At 36.9% G+C, this 22,523-nt stretch overlaps 1 protein-coding gene across 1 annotated transcript in view; it reads left to right on the top strand.

Moving 5' to 3' along the window:
• The window catches only part of VWF (von Willebrand factor), a 145,772-nt gene extending 123,249 nt beyond the window's left edge, over positions 1-22,523 (top strand). Inside the window, exons 44-52 of the mRNA XM_082774180.1 lie at positions 1,256-1,366; positions 3,272-3,455; positions 4,357-4,397; positions 9,415-9,531; positions 13,425-13,523; positions 14,250-14,378; positions 15,996-16,035; positions 20,141-20,238; positions 22,180-22,523. Of these exons, the coding sequence (XP_082630306.1) occupies positions 1,256-1,366; positions 3,272-3,455; positions 4,357-4,397; positions 9,415-9,531; positions 13,425-13,523; positions 14,250-14,378; positions 15,996-16,035; positions 20,141-20,238; positions 22,180-22,368 (1,008 nt within the window). The 3' untranslated portion in view covers positions 22,369-22,523. The remainder of the gene's footprint in view (positions 1-1,255; positions 1,367-3,271; positions 3,456-4,356; positions 4,398-9,414; positions 9,532-13,424; positions 13,524-14,249; positions 14,379-15,995; positions 16,036-20,140; positions 20,239-22,179) is intronic.

Raw genomic sequence — 22,523 nt, 5'->3', positions numbered from 1 at the left:
ACAGTATTTTCTCTGACAGAAAACTTCCCTTTAACTCTGTATTGAAATCAGAGTTATATTTTTCCCCTTGCAGACTGTTAAATACAGCATGTGTTTTTTTCTATTCATAATAAAGTTCCTTGCTTTCTTTCACTTAGGTACTCCAGTGTTTGAATGTTTGGCTAGTTGCTTCAGGATATGAAAGGATGAAATAGTCAGTCAAAGCTAGTCCCCAGGCTATGTGTCTGACCAATCCCTTGCCTCTGCTTCAGCACAAGCTCAATCAGATGTCTGAGTGTACTTAGACTGAGTCCTAACACTGAAGTCTCAGGGATGGGAAAAAGAGTTTTGGGTGTCAATTAACATCCAAGATGCCACCAAAGCAATTTTTACCTTCTATTTTCTTTTGTATAATAGTATTATATTTTTTTAAAAAGTGTTTTAAATATAAATTTTTTTTACAGTTAGGTATCAATCCTATGTAAAAACAGATGTTTTCACATAGTGATTCTCAAAGAGATTTTTTTTTTTCTGAGAGAAAACCATATGCAAATGCTATGAATGCAGTTTGAGGGGGAAACTCCAAATAGTGTGGCAATTGAGACGGTCACCCTTAGAAGCGGGTTTACTTCTTTTTCTTTTTGCACTCATCTGTAGGGCCACAGTGTTGGCAGCTTGCTTTTTACAGTTTGCTAATATGTAAAAGAAACTGCTTGCACACAGTAAACTAACATTTGTAAATTATTGCTGCATTTAATGTTGTTGAAATACTCTGGTGTCCTCCAAAAGCATTTTTCTTTTACCTTTTCCTTTTTCATTTCTGCTTGTTTATGTCATTATTGTTTTCTGTTTTGTGGCAAATCTTTGGATTTTTACTCCTAATGTTGTGTGCTTTTTAATTAAATTATTGTTATTTTTTTTTTTCTGACAGGTAATGTTAACCATTAAACAGGATGATGAACTGAGTAGACCACTTGTTTGTAATTGCAGTGTGTGGCCTTACAGTTATGTTTTCAAAATACTCTTTCCATAAAAAGTTGCTGACATTAAGCATTTATCCCAGTGTTTTCTTTTTGCATTAACCTTCTCATTTGTCTTCTCTTCCTCAATCAATTCTTTTCTTTTCTTTTCTTTTCTTTTCTTTTCTTTTCTTTTCTTTTCTTTTCTTTTCTTTTCTTTTCTTTTCTTTTCTTTTCTTTTCTTTTCTTTTCTTTTCTTTTCTTTTCTTTTCTTTTCTTTTCTTTTCTTTTCTTTTCTTTTCTTTTCTTTCCCACAGGGATATAAATATATCGTCCAAGATGGGGAGTGCTGTGGGAGATGCCAGAAGACTGCCTGTGAGGAACAGCTGTTCTGGTCTCGGGGTGATGCAGTTCCTCGTTTACACGAGGTGAGGTGACAGTGTAGTGGACACTTCCTTTTCTAGCAGAAATGTCCTGGAACTATTTTGTGTTCCACAGAAGGAGAAAAAGAACCTGAGATTTATTTCTATTATAAGGCAAGCAGTACTGTGAAAGAATGGATTTTGGTTCTGTGACTTATCTGCTTCATTCTGTTAATGAGCAAACCCTCCTCTCTCATTTCAGGCTCTAAGGAATCTTTGTATGTAAAATTAGTAATTTCACGATTCATAGCTCAAAAGAATGTTAATGGGAAGTTATACTTCTCTTGCTGTAGGCAAATTGTTTAAATTATCCTAATTAATTTATATTACTCTATGGGTGGTGGGAAGATTGAATATTTGATATCTTGAATTCCATGGTCCAGATAGGCTATCCTATTTGATACACAGTGAAATATCTGGAACCGAATGAGCATAGAAACATGAATTGCTCTCTGTTTGCTAAAGATGTAGGCTGCATATCAGATCAAGCTGCAGTGGTCTAGGCCACACTTGTTGTCAGCTCAAAATAACAGTTTATTTTCAGCAGTGTGTCTCTTCCCTTTGGGTTCCTTTATGTCTCTTCCAAAGAGCACAATGGGAAGTAAATGCATGCCATTCAAAGTGTGCTGCCACTGGAATACTAGGTTGATATTGTTTTCTTTCTTTGCCTACATTTTAAATTCCTTCAGGCTATTCAGTTTGTTCTGTCCCTAATCCAACTGGCCTTGGCAAGCCTTTGCCTGCCCCATAAGCATTAAATTGCTTAATCCTATGCAGAAGTTTAGATTTAGCAAAGAAAGGCAGAAACAATAAGTTAAATAGATTTAAAATAATAGACCTCCCCATCTTTTCTTCTGTAAGTGTTATTACAGTGTGTCTGTGCTTACATCTATATCTCACTTTCACGTATTTGATAACTTCTTAATTGCTTTTTTTAGAAAGATAGTCTGATGCTGTCTGTTTTAAAAAGTAAGCTATATTTTGCAGCCTGCTTCTTCCCTGGTTTCAACAAGGACATTTCTTAATGTGGAACAGTATTATTCTGATTCATAAATCAAGCCTTCTGAAGGTCTATTTCAATGTCTCACTGATTTCTGTTGTCCTGATGGAGTAATAGATCCTTATACTCCGCTGTCTCTTTCTTGCTGTGTCCTCTTTCAGCTCCTCTGTCATTAACAAAGAACTAACAAACAAGAGAAAATATTTCATTAACTTTCTAAGGAAAGATGTTTGACCCCTTTGGAGGGGTCTGATTCTCACTTCCACTGTTCTTGAAGCATATTCAAAGTCCATTACAAGTGGAGGCATCCTGCTTTAAATTAGTGACTAGCTCCTCCTGGCACTGAAATGTGTCAGTGTCTTTCTCACCTGTGGTGATGTCTCTTTCCAAAGTACCATTTGAAGTTCCCACCTTGTCTGAACCATGCGTGATAACAGCCAGTGTGAGACATCAACAAGATCTGGTCTCTTACATTTGCAAGTCTTTTCTTCTCAAGAGCTAATTGCCAAAGCCTCCTGTGGGCCTAGTACAGATGATTTGCAGCAAGACCCAGCAGAAAGAGGGCCAGCTCTGCTGCAGTGCAGTGCAGTACAGCCAACTACTGGGAACAAATGTAAACTTAAATCTAGTTAAGCTTGCATTTCCTTCTTCACATGTTATTTCACCTGCCCCTTTCATTTTCATCTTAGGGATATTCCTGTAACTTTTATGCACTGCAAACCAAGCAGCAGTCTACTCTGTAAACTGATTGTCACAGTAAGGGTTTGTGAAGAACTGTTGAGTGTCAGACTGTTTCTGTAGAAGTAAATGTACTTTTTGCAAGTCAGTACATTGTCTGGGGGTGCTCTTCTTTTTCTCTGGTGGCATAAATACTGTTGTCTGAATTCAATCCTTTTACCATTTCCTGTCAGGTTGGCACAGAGTGGAGATCCCCCTTCAATGACTGCATTATCAATGAGTGTGTCCGAGTGAATGATGAGGTTTTTGTGCAGCAAAAAAATCTGTCTTGCTCTCAGATGGATGTGCCTGACTGTCCAGAGGGGACTGAATTACGCTGTGACCAAATAATAGACTGCTGTCCTTCTTGCAGATGTGGTAAGGCTTAGTGGGTGACCAATGGAGTCACTGAAGAGTTAATCTCAGTGTTGATCTATTTCTCAATAGCAGTTTCAGAAGTGTATACTATGCAAGTAAAATACCACTTTTAAAATACTCTGTATAATTTAGGCATTGACTATAGTAGCTCCTGCTGCTATTACTTTCACTTTCCAAATGATGTTGACAGTGTCCTTTTGAACTAATTATTATTGTCACTACTTTGCATTGTTTCAGGGAGACATAACAGGGTATGTCTCTACCAGCAAATTACAGCACTAGCCTGCATTGTTAAGCTGCTAAACAAGGTCTTGATGTGCTTTTATCTTAGAAAAGTCCGATGTTATCATCAATACCCGCTATGAACAGGAAGTTTCCATGCAGCCATGCTGTCTTTTAGACATTTCTGAGTGTTGTGGCTGGGTCCATTTATTAGCACAGTCCTGGATCAAAAATACAAATCAAAATATTTGGCTGTTTGGACTCAGTCTGGGAAGACTCCCATTCGTATTTAATTGACAGGTATATAAGCAACCACAGGGTGAGGAATTGCAGTGGGAGGAGGAGGAGAAATAGGTGCTATAACTTGCAGAAAGCCTATGAGTGCATCCTCTGAGGGCAAGTGGCTTGAAATAGACGGTAAAATCTACATTTTACCATGTACTTCATAAAGAAAACAACAACTCATTAAGGAATGTTTGGAGGTGCATATGAGGATAATTGACAAATTGTTATCTTTGAAAATATAAGAGGGCTAGTTTGCACCTACTTACACTGAAACTGGATCTAAATGTCCTCAGATGGAACTCTAATGAGTCAAAAATGCATACTTGTGGTTTATTAAGTCGACATAATGATATGATATTCATAATGATAAATGGAATATTATCCTCTCTTTCAGTACCTGTGAATGGCTGTCCTTTGAATGGCACTGTTATTGGGGTAAGACTTGATGCTTTTATTTGCTATGTTGGTAAAATATTTAGATATTTGAATGAGCTTTTGAAAAACACAGACTTATCAGAACATACATAAGTGTACAGGGTAGCTTTGTTCAGCGAGAATCCCCACACGTTGCATCAAAAAGAGTGGCAAAGGGCTCTGTGCTATTAGGTCCAGTTCATGACCATTTCACAGGTTTTCCTGTATGACAATGAGCATCAACGAGCATGGAGTTGTTCAGGACCAGGCTGCATGGAGCTTTTGAGCAATCTGGTCTGGTGGGAGGTGTCCCTGCCCATGGCAGTGGGGTTGGAATTTGATGATCTTTAAGGTCCCTTCCAACCCAAACCATTCTATGATTCTATGATTCTATGATCTCCTCAAAATGGGACAGTAATATTTCTTTATCTTGGATGACTGAAGGAAAAAGTGAAGGATGCTTGAGGAAAAAGTGCTTAGATAACTGTGGTAATCTGCACTGTGTAATGTCTTGCAGGCTACCAAACACACTGGAAACTATCTGCAAGAGATAATCTCAGAGATGATCCTTGCCCACCTTGGGGAAGGGAAAACTTCCCATATTCTACCTAGAGGATAAGGCGGATTAAAAAAGGATGGAAATTCTTGCTCCACCTGTGTGGAAGAAGGGGTCTCCCTTCTTGGCTATTAGCAGGAACAGGAAAGCTGAGCTTCCTCACTCTTTGACCTCTGTCCCCTTTCAAGATCCCTGCTGATATGCCCTCAGAGGAAGTTTTTTCTCAATTGCATATTTAGTGGATAGATTAAGACATGTTTAACCCAGTCCATGACAGTGGAAATGACTGGAGTTAAGCATCTGATCTCATTTATGCTGAATTTATCTTTGGAGAGCTCAGTCAATTGTCCATTGTTTCCCTAAATCCATGTTCTGGCAGCACCTCTGGTGTCAAAGAACTCTAAGTATTCTCAACATCCCCCAAGGAAACAGGTCCTCTTTATTCATTTAACCTAACTTTTAACCTATGTATTCTTGTGTTGACAATGCATTTTTTTTCTTTTATTGAAGAAGTAAGTTTACCCATATCTCTTTGTGCTCTTGAGGTACAGCAGAAACTCTCTCCATCTATTTCTTCCGTTTTTTTTCCATATTTGATAGGCAAAAGTTCATCGGTTTATTAGAGTTAAAGCCCTGTCATCAAACATCCATCATTCTGTATAGGGATTATATCCCTGTAGAACTAAATCCAAGGAGTAATTTTGCCTTTCTGTCAAAACATTGGGAGAAGTGTTTTAAAGTGCTTAAATCTGAAATAATCTCCTTTCTCTTTGATTCCTCTATTTGTCTCTCTATAATATGTTGTCAAAGCTAGTTGTGTCATTTTATAAAAGCCATACTTGTAGACAATTTCATGTAGTATAATTGCCAACTCCTGCCACCTTCTGTCATACAGGAGTTAAACATATATTATTCTGTGTTGCAAAAAGGTTTATTTTCAGCTGCATGCTCTTATTTTGTGAATTACTAATTTTTTTCTCTTCCAACAAAATGCTTACCTGACCTGTCAGAGAAAGTCTGCTCAATTGTCAAGTATTTTAGAATATTTTAAAATGCTTTAAGTAAAACATAAACAATGTTTGAAAAAAAATGTTATGCTGAATGCAAAACCAGGAGTATTTCTATTTTGAAGATCAAAAAATAAAATATTTAGTTTGTCAAATAATAAAAAAATTCCTTTTTAATAATTTTTCCCAAATTGGCCTGAACTTATGAAGTGTTTCAGGTGTCACCAAACTACAATTTGATTAATTTTTGTTTGCTATCTGGATCTCTATAAATTTCTTTTTCTTTTATTACGGCTTTTAAAATGTGTTGTTTGTCTTCTTGACAATTGGCCATTTTATCAAACACAGTCTGTGAAAGATTTTGAGGGCATAGGTAGGCACCAGCTGTTGCATTACTTCTGTGCTTTTCCTTTTGCACCGTATCAGGCTGTTAGCATTCAACAACACAGTTACTAAAATATTTTCTCAGGATGGAAAATGTGAAATTTGAGAGGAGATATAAACCTTGGAAACTTTCTAAACAAAATGGAAAGTTTGATGGAAAAAATGATAAAAATATTTAGTGGATCTTAAATTAGAACTTGTCTTAATGAATAGTTTCATTTAACTTAAAATAGTTTATTTTAATTATTTTTTTAAAGCTAATTAGCTGTATGCCTAATTTTTTTTGAGCAGCTGTAGTTGCTACAGCTTTGTCTTACGTTTTTCTCTACTTCAGTGACTGTTGCAGAGTTCTGGCGAGGAAAGAAGATGTGGTGTCCACAGAAGTTTATACTTCCTGGATTTCAAAACCTTATTCTATGTCCTTTAAGATTAGGTTTCAAGTTTGTTTTATATCAAGGGAAAACTTTTATTTATTAACTCATTCATTGAATAGTTCCAAGTTTTGAGTCTTTTACTGCAGTTCTGTTAACTGACTGTGTCCTTAATCCCTTTACATTTTTGTCTTGTATCTGGTTACCAATATTATAGTCCACTAATTTGGTGTATTGCATTCACTCCACTGTCCTAACAATGCTGTGAGCATTAACTGCAGACTTCCAAGCAGGTGGCTGTATTTACCAAAAGGATTATCTGCATCACTCATCTGTTTTCCCAGGCTTTTACTGAGTGTCAGTCTTGAAGGAGATCTGAGTAGATTTTGGCTTTATGCAGGTTATTTTGATTGCACTGACTAACACAGGGTTAGCAGATGTTGGCATTTTATACTATGTAAGCCAAGAAAACACAAGATAGGTGTATTATATAAAGGGAAAAAGTTGTATCAAAACTATTTCACTCAGTTCTGTCATGCTAAACTGTTTGTTCACAGAAATCCTTTGTTAAAGTCCATTTGCATGCTGATCACTAAATACACTAAATAAATATAATAAAACTAAGCTGTGATGTAAACCTTGGATCAAAGACCTTCCCCCAAAAGTTCAAGGAACTTACTTGTGTGTAAGGATTTTGTTTCAACATGTTTCTAGCATGCCCTACATTTCTTCCCACAGCAGTGATAAGCTTGACTTCAGCTACCTTTTTCTATAAAATCAAAATTTTAGAACTTAGGAGAAGATACAAAGAGGATATCAACTGTAATATCAGTTGTGGCTTTATTGAGTCTTTCTTCATGATGTGAAAGTCTAGTGTTACTAAGCATTCTGTGATAAGTATTTACTTCTAGAGAGCCTGAGTTAAATGTTTAAGATAGTAAGAAGAACAAATTCGAATATATTTTGAAATATGTCACCAGGATGAGGACATCTCCTTGATTTGCAAGGCTTTTGTGTATGTGTGTGCACTTGTGTGTGTTTAGACTTACCAACCATTAGAACAATACTAGTGGATTGGTTGGCCTTCTGAGGCCATGTAGTCTGTACTAGAACTATTATATTGATATCTGAACTTTTTCCAATGCTAAGAGTTTAATGTTTCATATCACATTTGTTATCTATTCCTCACCTATAGGAAAATGTTACAAGTGTGGCTTCATGCCGTACATCAAGCACTTTTAACTCTCCAGATTAATGTCATAATATTCACTATAAAAGTTTAAACTGAAAATGGTGAAGAGCCCTGTATTGAGGTCTTGAGCTGAATTGTTAAAAGATCAGGACCTTCCCATTGTTATTACAACCTCTGTCATATTATTTGTGGAGAATCTTTTTTCTAGACCTCCATAAACTAAGAAGAGAGCGATTTCTGTTTTTGGTGCTTTATTGAAAGCCACTATGCTCTGAATGCATCTGTTATGCTGGAGTCCAATCTAAGAATGTTATTTTTTATTAAGAACATTTGTTCTTCAGTGTATATGTGGGAGTATTGGCTCAGAACTACCCATAAACTCATACTTTTACACAGTTACTCTGGCCTGCTTCTTGATTTTGAATGTTTACTTGTGTGGAAGAAAAAAGGAATTTGAGGATATGCATAGTGTAAGCATAGGAAATTCCTTTTCTCAGTGAAGTCAGCAATGATAGTCCTTTGACTAGGATTCAAAGCACTACTTGAAGCTTTTATTATTTTATGCTATTCAGTGTCTGTTTTTTATTATTATTTATTATTTATTAAAATGTTAAATGCACTCTATACAACCGTACTGGTTCAAATGAAAGGCTGTATACTTGTGAGGCAGAAAGAATTTGGATTTAGAATTCCTCTAAGTACTAGGAATCCTACTGTTAACTTCACATCCTGTTCTTTCCCGTCTAATATCGTGGCATTTTCCACTGTGTTTTAAATGCCATTTTTGCTTGCTTTGAAAAGGTGGTGGATTCAAGGAAACAAATTGCTGGGGGGCCAGCTCAGCTACTGCTTTTCTTGTAACTATGAACTTCATAGTTACCATTCAGTTACTTTGTGTTTTTTTTTTTTTTTTTTCTTTTTCCTTTTCTCTCTCTCTCTCTCTCTTTTTTTTTTTTTTTTTCTTTTTCCTCCCATCTTTGTTGATTTTAAGCTTTTAGGCCTCCATAGATTCTAAGCAGTGGTTTTGTAAGAACAATAACAAGTAATTTTTGTCCATGAACTGTTGGTTGTGATCACTCAAGAAAAAAAAAAAAAAATCACAACAACAAAAAAAAATCTTGTCAGTAAACCAATTCACTACATTTGGGAAAAATGAACTTGGTGGGAACCACCTAACACATGACAAAATCTTGTGACAAAACATTCCTTGCCACTTTCAAGGACTCTTTGCTTGTTTGCTAGCTTTGTAAACAGGAAAGTAAGAAACACCCATGCCATTTTGCAGATTAAGGAATTCTAAATTATTTACTTGAAAAATAGCCTTCTGTTGGGTTGCTTGTTGAGGGATTGTGGATGCAAAATTTGGATCTCTGGAAAGTGGATGCACATCATTTTTCTGTTTTCTCTTGCAAAGAATTAAAGCACAAGATTTGATGAAAGACACTTAACCTAGATGAAATTGCTCATTTGTCTGAGTTTTGCTCAGGAGACAGTCACTGATGGCTACAAACTGTTTCCAATGTTTCAGCCATGGAAACGCCTGATGGTGGATCAATGTACAACGTGTCTCTGCTCCCTGCAATCAATGCCTTCTCGGAGATACAGCCTGACGTGTACAAAATTCAGTTGTGAACCATGCCCAACAGTAAGTACAAGTGGTCTGGATGCTCTAATTAACAGTGTTTGATGATAAGGTCATGTTCTTCATTGTATATACCAGTTTATGTAGTGTACAACTTTGGGACCTGTTGCCTTTCTTCATTTTTTTTTTTTTCTGAGAAATCATGGACTTTTGTTTTTCTTACCATGAATTAGATCAAAAATATCAAATGTGATCTGAATCCACAGTGTAGAAAAAGGCAAGTTTTCATAGTACTCAGGTCCAGAGGTACATTTTTTTTGTACATTTCTGACTACTTACCTTTGGGGCAAAATGAGTTTTAGCAAATCATTAGTAACAGGAACTATCCTTTCCACTACAATATTATCTGTCCATCCTGGGACTGGCAGCTGAGCCAGATTTCCCTGCTTCAGGGCTTTCCTATGACTATTTCCAAATTTTCTAACAGCTGAGCCCAGTAATATTTCTTTCTGGTCCCCAGCCATGCCTTAAGTGATTTGAGGTAATTGTCCCCATCAGTTCCACTGGTCTTTTTGAAGTCTTTGCTGCTGCTTCCATCATGTGCAAGGAATAATCTTGTCTAGAAAAGCCAGGGGCAAATATCTCCCATTTTTACTCCACTGACTAACAGTGTGACTGGAGTGCCAAACTAGTTTGCTGAATCACATATTTTTTGTTTTAGCACCAGTACCTAAAGAAGAGGGAGAGCTGAACAAATTGCAGAGGCTGCCTTAGTTTTCCCCTGTCCAAAGAATGTAGACAAGCAAGTAGTTTTCACTGAAAAACTGAAAATGCACGTTCTTCTTCTGCCTTCACCTGGATAATAAATGGATGCCAATGTGCTCAAGCAAATGCAGGGGCTCTGCTAGCAGTGGCCATTGCATCAAAGAGCCACATCTCTAACATGATCATATTGGATTCCTGGCTGATATCCGGGAGAAAAATAGATTGACAGGGTCCTTGCAAAAGAGGGAGGCAGAGTTTTGGGGAAGTCTGGTTTTCAATCCCTAAGTAGAACTGAAAGGACAATGTAGTAAGTCAAGTTTCTGTGGTTTCATATTCACTAATAAACCAAACAGAGCAAGGCTGAAAGCTCAAGTTATGGCCTGCAACCACTTATGCTGATGAATTTTTAGCAGTGGCCCAGCTTGCATGTCTTACAAACAATGCCTAGGTAACCACAGGTCAGTGGTTAGCATAATCGAAGGACTGTTTCCAACAGAATCACACAGAATCACAGAATTTCTAGGTTGGAAGAGACCTCAAGATCATCGAGTCCAACCTCTGACCTAACACTAACAGTCCCCACTAAACCATATCCCTAAGCTCTACATCTAAACGTCTTTTAAAGACTTCCAGGGATGGTGACTCCACCACTTCCCTGGGCAGCCTGTTCCAATGTCTAACAACCCTTTCGGTAAAGAAGTTCTTCCTAAGATCCAACCTAAAACTCCCCTGGCGCAACTTAAGCCCATTCCCCCTTGTCCTGTCACCAGGCACGTGGGAGAACAGACCAACCCCCACCTCACTACAGCCTCCTTTGAGGTACCTGTAGAGAGCAATAAGGTCGCCCCTGAACCTCCTTTTCTCCAGGCTGAACAATCCCAGCTCCCTCAGCCGCTCCTCGTAAGACTTGTTCTCCAGGCCCCTCACCAGCTTCGTCTCCCTTCTCTGGACTCGCTCAAGCACCTCAATGTCCTTCTTGTAGCGAGGGGCCCAAAACTGAACACAGTACTCAAGGTGCGGCCTCACCAGAGCTGAGTACAGGGGGATGATCACCACCCTATCCCTGCTGGTCACACTGTTTCTGATACAAGCCAGGATGCCGTTGGCCTTCTTGGCCACCTGAGCACACTTCTGGCTCATATTCAGCCGACTATAAAGAAACTATAGAAAAAGCCAGTCTGTTTTATGGGGAGAAGGCAATTTAGACATGCACATGTGTTCCACTTGTCTGTGGGGTGGGAAAAAAGGTCTTGATCCAATTTCTTTGCTAGCATAGATGCACCCTGTGACAAAAGGGTGAATCGGAATAGTTGGGTGTTGTTATGGACACTAATATCACTGTCCTATAAGGTAGGATTTTAGACACATATTCCTGAGAGGAAAATAAATGGCTAAGCATGGTGCTGAACATCTTTCTCACTTTCACAAAATATAACCTTGCAGATCAATGAAAAAAGCACTCAGATACACTAGAATGAATCAATGGCCAAAAATTTGTGTGCATACATATGCTTCCATGCAAACATGCACAAACAGTAATTCTTGCTTTCCAGTGCAGGAAGCCAGCTGTGGATATTAAAGGTAGAGGAATCAATTAAATACACTGTAAAAACAAATGGGGAAACATTTCACTCTTGCTTCTTCTACCACCCACAAAATTCCCAAATGGCCCCTTCTCCTCACTTGACTCAAATGTACAGACTAAACAAAAAACAAATCAACAACTGAAGAAAGATCTGTTTCTAGATGGGCTTATTAAACACAATGAAATTAAGCGCTTACTAAGCACAGATACTCAAGAGAGGTTACAGGTCTAGGTGTATGTATCCCTTAATAGTCATTGTAATGAAACTCTGGAGTTTGAGTTAAAAACAAATCAAATAAGATATGTAAAATCTTATCCCCTTGAGGCCAGCAGGATTCACACACACTTGGATCTTTCCTGTCTCAATCACTGATTTTGTGGTATACCCAGATTAAAAGAAATTCTTTCATAATGGACAAAATCATGGAGTAGGGTATGTACTCTCTCAGGAGCACCTGCTTTCTACTGGATGCTGAAGCTATGAAAGTAAATGCACTGGCTGTTGAAGAGCAGCCAATTGCAGCATTCTCTGTTCATCAAGGTCAATGTGTTTTCTGTCATTTTATGACCTGCTTTAGGTGCTTACATTTTGGCTAATAGAGGAAGTTCACCTAAATAACAATGAACTAGGCTCTCTTCCAATGATTTAATAGTAAACCCATACCCTCCCCAAATTCTTTTTCTAAAAAAACCATAGCGGTAGCATGCACACCTTCACTCAAACAAAAAGTGTTTGTTGTATTTAATATGTTCAGCTCATCATAAGCAGCTGTTAGTTATGTGTAGCAGCTGGAAGGACATCGTGGGACACTTCAAGTGTAAACTCAGTTTCTGTGTTTTTTTTTTTTTTTTTTCTTTTTTTTTTTTTTTTTCCTGTTATCCATTCTGTACCTTTCTTCTTCTCCATCTATTGCTGCTTGTTCTCTCATATTCCTTTCCCTGTCACCATTTTTCCTTCCTTTGACCATTTGTCAGTCTCCATTCTTTCTTTCTTCTTTCCTTCTCCCCTTTTTCGTTGTATGATTTTATACACTCTCTGATGTTGTTGTGTTTTGTCAGACCATTTTCTCTTTCTATCCGTAGTTCAGACTTTCCATCTCAGCTTCATTCTCCCCTTTCCCTCTCCCTGCTTAATGTTCTTCTCTTAGTTTAAGCTTCTAAAACCACTTTCCAAGTTGCACTGTACAGTCTTCAATTTTATGGAGAAGTTCCTACCCACCACAAAAGAACTGTATGCCACTCTAAAAATTTAAATAACATTTTTTTCTCTTCTTAATCCTTGTTTAGTGGACCCCGTCTTGCAACATTTATAGTCAAAGAATATTGAATTTATTGGACAGAGGAGGCTTCGTATTTGGAAATAAACTTATCTTCCTATTTATTATAAGGATTAATGCCAGTTTTTATAAAACAAAAGTACCTAATTAATTTGATTGAACCAGGCCTACTGTCAAAAAACAAACAAAGCAAAACAACTCACAATATTTTGCTGGCTATCACTTTGTTCACTGAATTTCTGTCCCCTCAGAACAGCCTTCTAGAAATAAGCATGCTTAAGACAAAACCAACCCAGAAAATTTTCCATGTGAAATTCTTTACATTCTAGAATTACAGAAGGCAGGAAATCCCTGGCTCTTGCTGTGGAAAATGTGTGCCAACTTCATGTAGCATCAGACTGAGAGATGGAAGGCTTCAATACCTTCAGGTAAATTTTAAGAACTAGTTCTTTTATAGTTTAATCTTATTTTAAGTTTATTAATTTATAATGAACTATTTTAAATACTTATAAATATTTATCAATTGTTAATTATTTATTAGCTTATAAAATATTTAAATATTTTATTTAATATAAATGTAACCCAGACTTATGATGGCTCCAAGAAAAGTGCATTTTTTTTTTCTCTTTTTTGGTTAGGCAGCATGGTATTACTAATGCCTTATCTTTTATATCCCAGAATGTTTTCTCAAGAAAGTTCGTTTTTTTGTTGCTTGTAAAAGGAAAAAAGGAGACTTCACACCATAGCACAAAATTCTAGAATGACAATCTAGATATATCTGAAAGCATGAGTATTATTCAAGAAGTTTAACTGGAATAGGAACTCAAACAGCTACTTACAGGAAATTCAAAACCTAATTTTAAATGAAAGTGGATAAAGGAAATTTCTTCCCTGGTAAGAACTGAAAAAGGTCAGGTTTTGGCAATCATTGCTGAACTGTAATCAGTACTGTTATAAAAGTAAACAATTATTTTCAGAAGATTTCTGTTGAGCAATTCTGTTTACTGAAGATTTCCATGTTTTGTAAACTTCACCCCCCATGTTATATTAATTATTCAATTAATTCAATAAAGGAATAGTCAGGTTGTACAGTATCCTGAAAACTTACTGACCTGTGCTTTTGTGTAAATCTAACATCCCTTAAATCTTTACAGCCAAATGCATCACTTCAGGATGGCTGTGATAATCACTCCTGTAAAATAAATGAGAAAGGGGAATTTATCTGGGAAAGGAGAATCACTGGCTGTCCTCCATTTGATTCCAGAAGATGTTTGGCTGAAGGTGTAAGTAATGAAATGGCCCCTAGGCTTCCTAGTAGACTGTCATGTTTATGCTTCAGTATGTAGGTACCTTATGTGTATATGTATTAGGGATGGAAAACTCCAGCCCTTTCCCAGCACCTTGGATAAACTGAATTTGAATTTTCTTTGAAATTCAGAAAACTGTTTTTTTTTTTTTTTTTTTTTTGTTTTTTTATTATTATTATTTTAAAATATATGCTGGTTTAATGTGGGGCTATGCTGCAGGAGAGATGCTGAGATTGCAGTAATTCTATTCCACGTGAAGCAGCAAAACCAAGAAAATGGTTCTCACAGTGTTTTCAGTTCAGTATTCAGAGAAAAACTGCATGAATAATTATGCATATTGAGAAAACAGTCAAATTGGCCCCTTTTTTCTATGGTGATGTGTATGAAATACTAAGGCATTTTTTTCGCTACCCTCTTACAAGATTAGAAAAAGGAAGTTTTACCTGTATTCTGGGAAGAGCTCAAGCTTCCACGTTTGCAGTGGTTTAGTATAATGTCATATTAAAAGCCCTACTAAACTTGTCCACCTGTCTTTGAGGAACAGAGGGCAGGCTATGGACTCCAGGAAGGGATGTATCACATGGTGCCCTGGATGCTTATCAAGCATCACACAGCTACTATATCCACCTGGTCCCATTTTCACGACAGGATGTATGGCAGGACATAGGAAACATTTAACAAAGCTCATGAGCAAGCCTCTATCAACACACACCTCAAGCAAATGGAGGAGGTCTTGATGTGTTAAGTACAGGAAGAATAAAGCTTCCATTATCTATTTTTTTTCTAATGTATTATTATTTTTAATTATTTTTTATTATTACTTTGTGAAATCACTGCAGAACACAGGTTTTTATACAAACAAAAGTTATAATAATGTTGGATTATATTACAACCTTAGGATTATTATCACATTGTGAAGGCCCCTATTGTAAAACAATGGAGAATAACTTACTTACAATTCAAAATTTCCCAAAGTGCATTTTTTTTAATCCCTTCCAAAACAAATTTTTTTCAGAAATTCCAAAATTTAATTCAGATATAAAATTAGCTCTTTTTTTGGGTCTAGTTACACAGCAAAAGTTTAGTGGGGTTTGTTTGTTTGTTTGTTTAACCATAAAAATCCTCCTATATTTTGCGTGTAAATTCAGGTGTTTAAAACAATGTTATCACACAGAGCATAAATATTATAATTCTCCATTTTCCCTTTCACTATGAATTTTTCAATATGAATGGGTTTTATCACTTTGTTTCCCCAAAACTGGTTTGTATTCATTACCAAATTGATTGTATTCAACATGTTTACTTTAAAAAGCTGATATTATAAACTGTGGTAAAAGCAGTATTTTAAAGTGTTGAACTTGTTAAAATCATCAAATATTTTGAATTAGTTTTCAACAAATGTAATTACAAGTTCAACAACTTAAAATGGATTAAAATGAAATTATGATTACTAATGTAGACTTATACTTGTATACAGTATAGAAATGCAGTTTTCTTACCTAAATACAGTGTTTCAAACGTCTTTTTTTAGGCTTTCAGCAGACCAAGTGTTTATTGCTTGTGCCAAAATAGAAGTATTTTTTATTGTTTTAGGGGAGAATTGCAAAACTTGGCAATACCTGCTGTGACACATGTAAGTAAATAAGCAAAAAGACTTGTTTGGCAATTGAAGGAAGTGTAAGCTGGTGGACAAGGAGCAAAGTTTAATATTATATGTACTTTGATAAAACAGGGATAAGCAATGTAGTCAAAATAAACCATTGGACAAGTCACCCCCTCTGATATGGGTACTGCTATCATGTTTTTTCCACTAGAACATGTGTTTTGTCAGTCTTCACAAACACTTTGAAAGAAATAGATACTCTATGCATTTTAGTATATACTGTTTTGCAGATGTTGAATTATGAATATTATATTTAATCGTTCATCTGAAAAGAATGGGAACAGTATCACACGCAGGTTGACAAGTCACATAACCTGATACTAAATATGTGAGGCAACCACTTCATGAATATACAATGGATTTAAAATGTATTTAGCAAAAAGAGATGGTTAAAATAATGTAATTATAAATGTTTCTTGATATTGTAATAACAACAACAACAAAAATAATTGGTGGGGCAGATGCTTATCAATGGTTCATGCCTGTTGAACAGCTTGCCTGCATCTTAAATTATGCAGTTTAGGCGCAAGTCCTGCAACTCTTAATTTCATGCATCACTGTGTAGATAATCTGAATGTCAGTTGGTCTGTGAGTGTAGAAGGTGTTTCCTTACATGAGGAAGGATAGGCTCTCATTTCTAAAACAAATCTCTGAAGCTTTTTTGAACAGACAATGTCTCAGGTTTTCCTTATTAAGTAAAAAAAAAAAAAAAAAAAAACAAAAACGAAAGCATACAGAACAACAAACAAAACACTAAACCTGTAGCTTGTTTAAAAAAAAAATAAATTGATATTTTCAAAAGAAAATGTCAGAATATCAACATCTTGCCTGTCCTCCACTATGTCTTGTTTTACTCTATGCATGTGCTAATAAATAAAAGATGCCCAGTATAGCAGCCCATCACCACACTGCCACAGTTGCTGATGTAATAATACCCCTGATGAAAGAAATTAACTCTTAGAGAGTTTGTAGCCATTGCTTGTCTACCTAATCAGTGAGTTCTGGCTTTAGAAATGCAAGTCAGAAAGCGATTGAGATAGACTGTCATCAAACCACTCAAACAGGTAATTTAGTTAAGAGAGGATTAATCTACATTTAGTCTTTGAGGAAGGAATACTGAAAATTACCTACTCTCAAAAACATCTTAATATTTAAAAGATGTGGGGATAAATGGACTACTAACTGAGTCCATATTGCATGGCCCTTCAAATCCTCATTCCCATTGACATTTGCTTGGATATAGCTCAAAACTGAAGTCTCATGTTATAGTGCAGTCCTTTTCCTGGTCACTTGTCTATTCAGATTTCTTCACAAAAAAAAAAAAAAAGGAATCCAACGCAAAAGCCAACATATTGCATGCAGTCAACTAATTGTGAGTTATCAGTTGATTTGTGTATGAAAGAAAGAACAGTGATTAACATGTGGTTTTGGATCAATCTGACACTTCTAGACACTAAACATTCTTCACTTCTCCCCATTAATTACATCTTTCTCAGACCTGGAATTCAACCAGGACAATCAGTACCAATATGCAGTTTGTTACATACTCTGTAGGGAATGCCAAGATCTGGCAAAGCTACTGCAAAACCAGAGTAATTTATTTAATCTTAAAGCTCAGATGAGAAAATAATCATTTTCTTATGGATACAGATGCTTAGATGTAGGCTACATCAGCTTCCCAGGTCTTGAAAGAGCTTGTCTTGCAGACACCTTAGTACCATAAGCAATTCGGCAATTAATTTCTTCTCTCAAGTTCAAAGCACAGTTTAGGCTGGTGACTTTGGCTCTGTAGAGTCCTTACATGGCTTTGAGCAAAAGTTGTTTAAGAAAACAGTTTCTCTTAGTATACCTTGGCAATTGCAGTTCATTAGTGTGTCTAAATGCATTGTTACAGGCTTTAAATACTTTTGAGTAGGAGCACGTAACTGAACAGGCTTATTTTCTCCATTTTTGTTTGTTTGTTTGTTTGTTTGTTTGTTTTTTGGTGTGGCACTAGCAAAGGACTTAATTAATTTTAAAGGATATTCCGTATTTTCCCCCTTCAGAAATGAGTTGCATCTCTGCTTCTTATGTCTGTTCTCAGTTGATCTCAACTGGATACGTCCTGTTAATCTATAAGCAGATGACTTTGCAAAGGAGAAAATCTACACAAAAGTAAATGATACAAGTAAAGTAACTTGAGAGCAAGTCAATAAGTCAGGATCAAAAAGGCAGCAAAGCTGTTGTTGAGACTAACAATTATTTTCTTTGGGATTTTCAGTTCTGCGGACAAAACTGCATATTCCTCCTATGTGAAGAAGTTTTATCAAATAAAGTTATGAAATCATTAAAAGAGAATTGGCAGCTCCAAGAGCCCTGGAGTCAGAAACACTTTTCAAGCTTTTTTTTTTTTTTGTAGTCTATACGTATATGTGTGTGTGTGTATAAAATGTGAAGCTTTAGCAAGGCACGCAGGTAATTTGGAGATGACATTCACATAGAAAAATTATTGAAAGCTATGTATGCTGCTCCACACATAACAAATTCAGACCTACAGCTTCTTGTGTGAATTTCTCATTAGACAGGAGAGACAAAACAAACAAACAAAAATATCACACGGGGAACTTACTAGCAAAACATCAAAAAGTACTGGAAAATAAGTATAAGAATAATTCCTGGCTTGCTGAGGACAGTGGCAAAATTTTCATTGACCCAAACTTAGATTTTTTGCAATAGTATTTCTCTAACTGTTGTGTTGTCCCATCCTCATGGGCCCCATGACCCGTGGTCCAAGTGCTGTTGCTGGCACTTAATATACAGATTTATATATGTATAAAATCCATATATATATATATATATGGATATCTTGCATACACAGACATGTACACAGAATAGAGAGTCTATCACCCAGGACATAATTAGATATGGAGTTTAATAAGAAGACAGGAGAGACTACAGAGACCAAGTTGGGCAGGGCAAGGTCAGACAAAAATATGGACAAGCAGCTGTTTAACATGCAACCACTCAACCTTTATGCCTTTATCATCCCTAAAAAAATCCCCTAGTGAGTCTTATAAAACCCCAAGCTGTACTTCCCTCACATCCCATAATGAGTCCTACGCATCTGTAGGCAGTGATCCACCTCAGTCTATAAGGTGATCTGGAGAGCTGCTCCCGTTGACTCATCTTGAACGGCATCATTCTGATGGAATGAGATCTGTCTCTTGTGACAGTCTGAGGAGTAGCCAGGTCAAGATACTCTGTTTCTTTGATTAGGTTACTGGGGTTCCTACATGTGTCCTCATTGTTTTCCTCTGGATTTGGCTTGTCCAATGTAGCATTGCAGAATCTTTCAAAAAGGAGTAAAAGGCAGACATTAGATTGCAAAGAAGCATTAAAACAAAGCAGTCAACTGAAATATGGGGATTGTCCTCTTCTCGCAGATAATGAGTGATAAGAGGGAATGGTCTCAAATTGCTCCAGGGGACGTTCAGGTTGGAAATCAGAAAACATTTCTTCTCAGGAAGAGTAGTCAGGCATTGGAACATGTTGCTGAGGCAAGTGATGGAGTCACCGTCCTGGGGGTGTTTAAGAAAAGGTTGGACCTGGTGCTTAGGGACATGGTTTAGTGGGTAATATTGGTGGCTGTGGATAGTTGGACTGAAGTCTTTTCCAACTTTTATTATTCTATGAGCGAAAAGCTGTTCTCCAGTGGAATTTTAGGAAGCTGCTTTATCCATGTAGAGCAATTCATTCACACAGAAGCAATTACCAGCATTGTCAAATGCTCCTCTCCTCTCCTCTCCTCTCCTCTCCTCTCCTCTCCTCTCCTCTCCTCTCCTCTCCTCTCCTCTCCTCTCCTCTCCTCTCCTCTCCTCTCCTCTCCTCTCCTCTCCTCTCCTCTCCTCTCCTCTCCTCTCCTCTCCTCTCCTCTCCTCTCCTCTCCTCTCCTCTCCTCTCCTCTCCTCCTACTTCCCTTCTTTTTCTTTTTCTTTTTCTTTTTCTTTTTCTTTTTCTTTTTCTTTTTCTTTTTCTTTTTCTTTTTCTTTTTCTTTTTCTTTTTCTTTTTCTTTTTCTTTTTCTTTTTCTTTTGTAGGTTTGGAAGTGGAATGTCGACCAGTAAGTACCAGACTGCAATTTCGGAACATCAATGGATGTGTGGCTGAAAAGGAAGTGCCTATTTCTCATTGTGAGGTAAAAAATAAAAGCACTCCCACACACCCACCCCAACTTCTTCCCTTGCCCTTTTTCTCTCTTTCACAAGGGGACCTTTTGGCTCCACCATGGCTACACTTCAGTAAACAGAGCATCAGTTTCTGTCCTCACTGAGTCACTCAAACTGTGTAAATCTAATTGACACTTACTTTCTAAAGTAATTTGGTGATGATGGATTTTCTGTATTCAAGCAACTATGCAAAAAGGCACATAATCTAAGGTGCAAAGGCTTAGTTCATACTCCTTTGCTTCCATCAGAAATGAACGTCTCTGAAATAGTTTAATTAGGACTTTCTACACAGAAGAGAATTTTCATCTTAGTATAACCAAAGCTGATTTTCAGATCTGAGTCTAAAATTAGGTACATATATCCTTCTGTAGGCTCTGAAGCTGGCTTATGAGTGTAAATAGGTATTTAGATGCATGATGCTTTAAACAGACATTTAAATTCAAGTGCTGTGATTTGACTTTTGTGCTCTGTAAGCTCTATAACTCCTCTGTTGGCCAGAACATTAAGCTGTTGTGTTCTGCACATCTTATTCATTTCCATAATTGGATTAAAAGCTTAATGGTATGGAATTTTCCTGCCCAGCACTCCTTACAACTTGTATAGCAACTTTCATTTGACACAGGAACATAGCATCCCTTCTGGATCTTTCCATCTCCCTGAGACTGGGAACCAACAAGGAAATTCTCTTCCCTCACTGGGTCATAGCAAGACAACTGCTCAATCTGAGATAACCATGCTTCATACAAGGACTGTATGCAACCCTTGTATGCAGTCCTAACAATGATGTACATGGATGGAAACAAAGAAGTTAGGTTGCACCCAGCTACTTGAGTATTATATTTATCTGATGCTGTAAGCAAAATGAATCTTCCAGTTTATCGTGACTACTGTGAAAAAAAAAAAGAATGGGGACGGGTTATTAGAAGTACACATGCCCAGGCTTTTCTTATCGGTAACTGATGCAGGGCCTCCATTTACTACACAAGACTTAATATGAATGGAAGCTTTAAGAACAACAATACTTATCCTTGATTAAAAGAAAAAGAAGATATATGCTTAACCTCTTGTCCTGTCCACAAAAATCAGTGGTAGTCAGGTTCTTTGCCATCAAGTCATATGTACTGAAGTTTCTCCTGCATGAGTACAGATTTTATTTTGTGAGTCTGGCCATATGTTGAGTAAACTAAATGATTCTGCTGTGGTTGGCACTGAGTATGTTTTTTTCTAAACTCCTTCCTGATAATGATATATATATATATATATATATATTTGGTATTAATATCATAAATAAAAATGAAAAAAAACACAAAAACAAATGACTCTGACAGAGTTTGATGTGAGGTCCTTTGTTTTTATATCATGAAAGCGTACGTCAAAGTAATGGACAGCTAGTTCTAAATTCAGAAAGTGATCAGACAGGAAGAACAACGGAAATATCAATCGGGCGGACAACAGTGTACATGTTTAGCATGCAGAGCAACAAGAAATGCATCTCAGAAAAAAATGAAAATTTGAAGGGATTGCAGCAGTTGGACTAACGCACTTTCTGAATGCACATCCCATATGGCTGAGGTGATAAGAGTGTTTCTTACTACCATTTTTCTGTGTGCTCAGAAGCCAACACAATAATGCTGGATATCATCTATTGTATTTTAAAGCACAGATTTTTTTTTAATTTTTTTGTGTGTGACCAGTTCCTTCACCTCTTCTTTTCTATGCTTATGTTCACGAGACATTAGTCTTTGATTAGCACCCCACACTCTGAAATAAGATACCTGTTTCTGAGTTCATGTTTTGCAGCAGAACACTGAACTCCAGGCAAAGAATTCCATGGATGTTTTGAAGACCTAGATTTTGATTTCACTGTGTTTCTGGCACTATTCAAACTTAGTATCTCTTTTTCTGTCTAGGGCAAGTGTAGAAGCAGTACAAGATACTCTGTTCAGATGGGGAAATGGGAAGATGTGTGCAGCTGCTGTACAGCCACTCTAACAACAACGGTCACGATCCCACTCCGGTGTGCCAATGGCACAGTGGTGCAACATTACATCCCTTCTGCCTCTCAGTGTGAATGCAATTTGCGGAAGTGTACAGAGTGAATATTTTGAAGGAGCCCAGTGGTTTAATCTTGAGCTTTATGATGAAAGAACTTTACAGTGAAAGCCTCATTTCCTCTCTGTAGATGGTTTTATTTAGTAGAATTCTGACTAACTAATTGTATCAGCATAACAAACAATAAAATTTACTAGCACAA

Source organism: Aythya marila, assembly GCF_965140915.1.
Source record: "Aythya marila genome assembly, chromosome: 1".
Taxonomy (NCBI): Eukaryota; Metazoa; Chordata; class Aves; order Anseriformes; family Anatidae; genus Aythya; species Aythya marila.
This window is presented reverse-complemented; position numbering and strand designations above follow the sequence as displayed.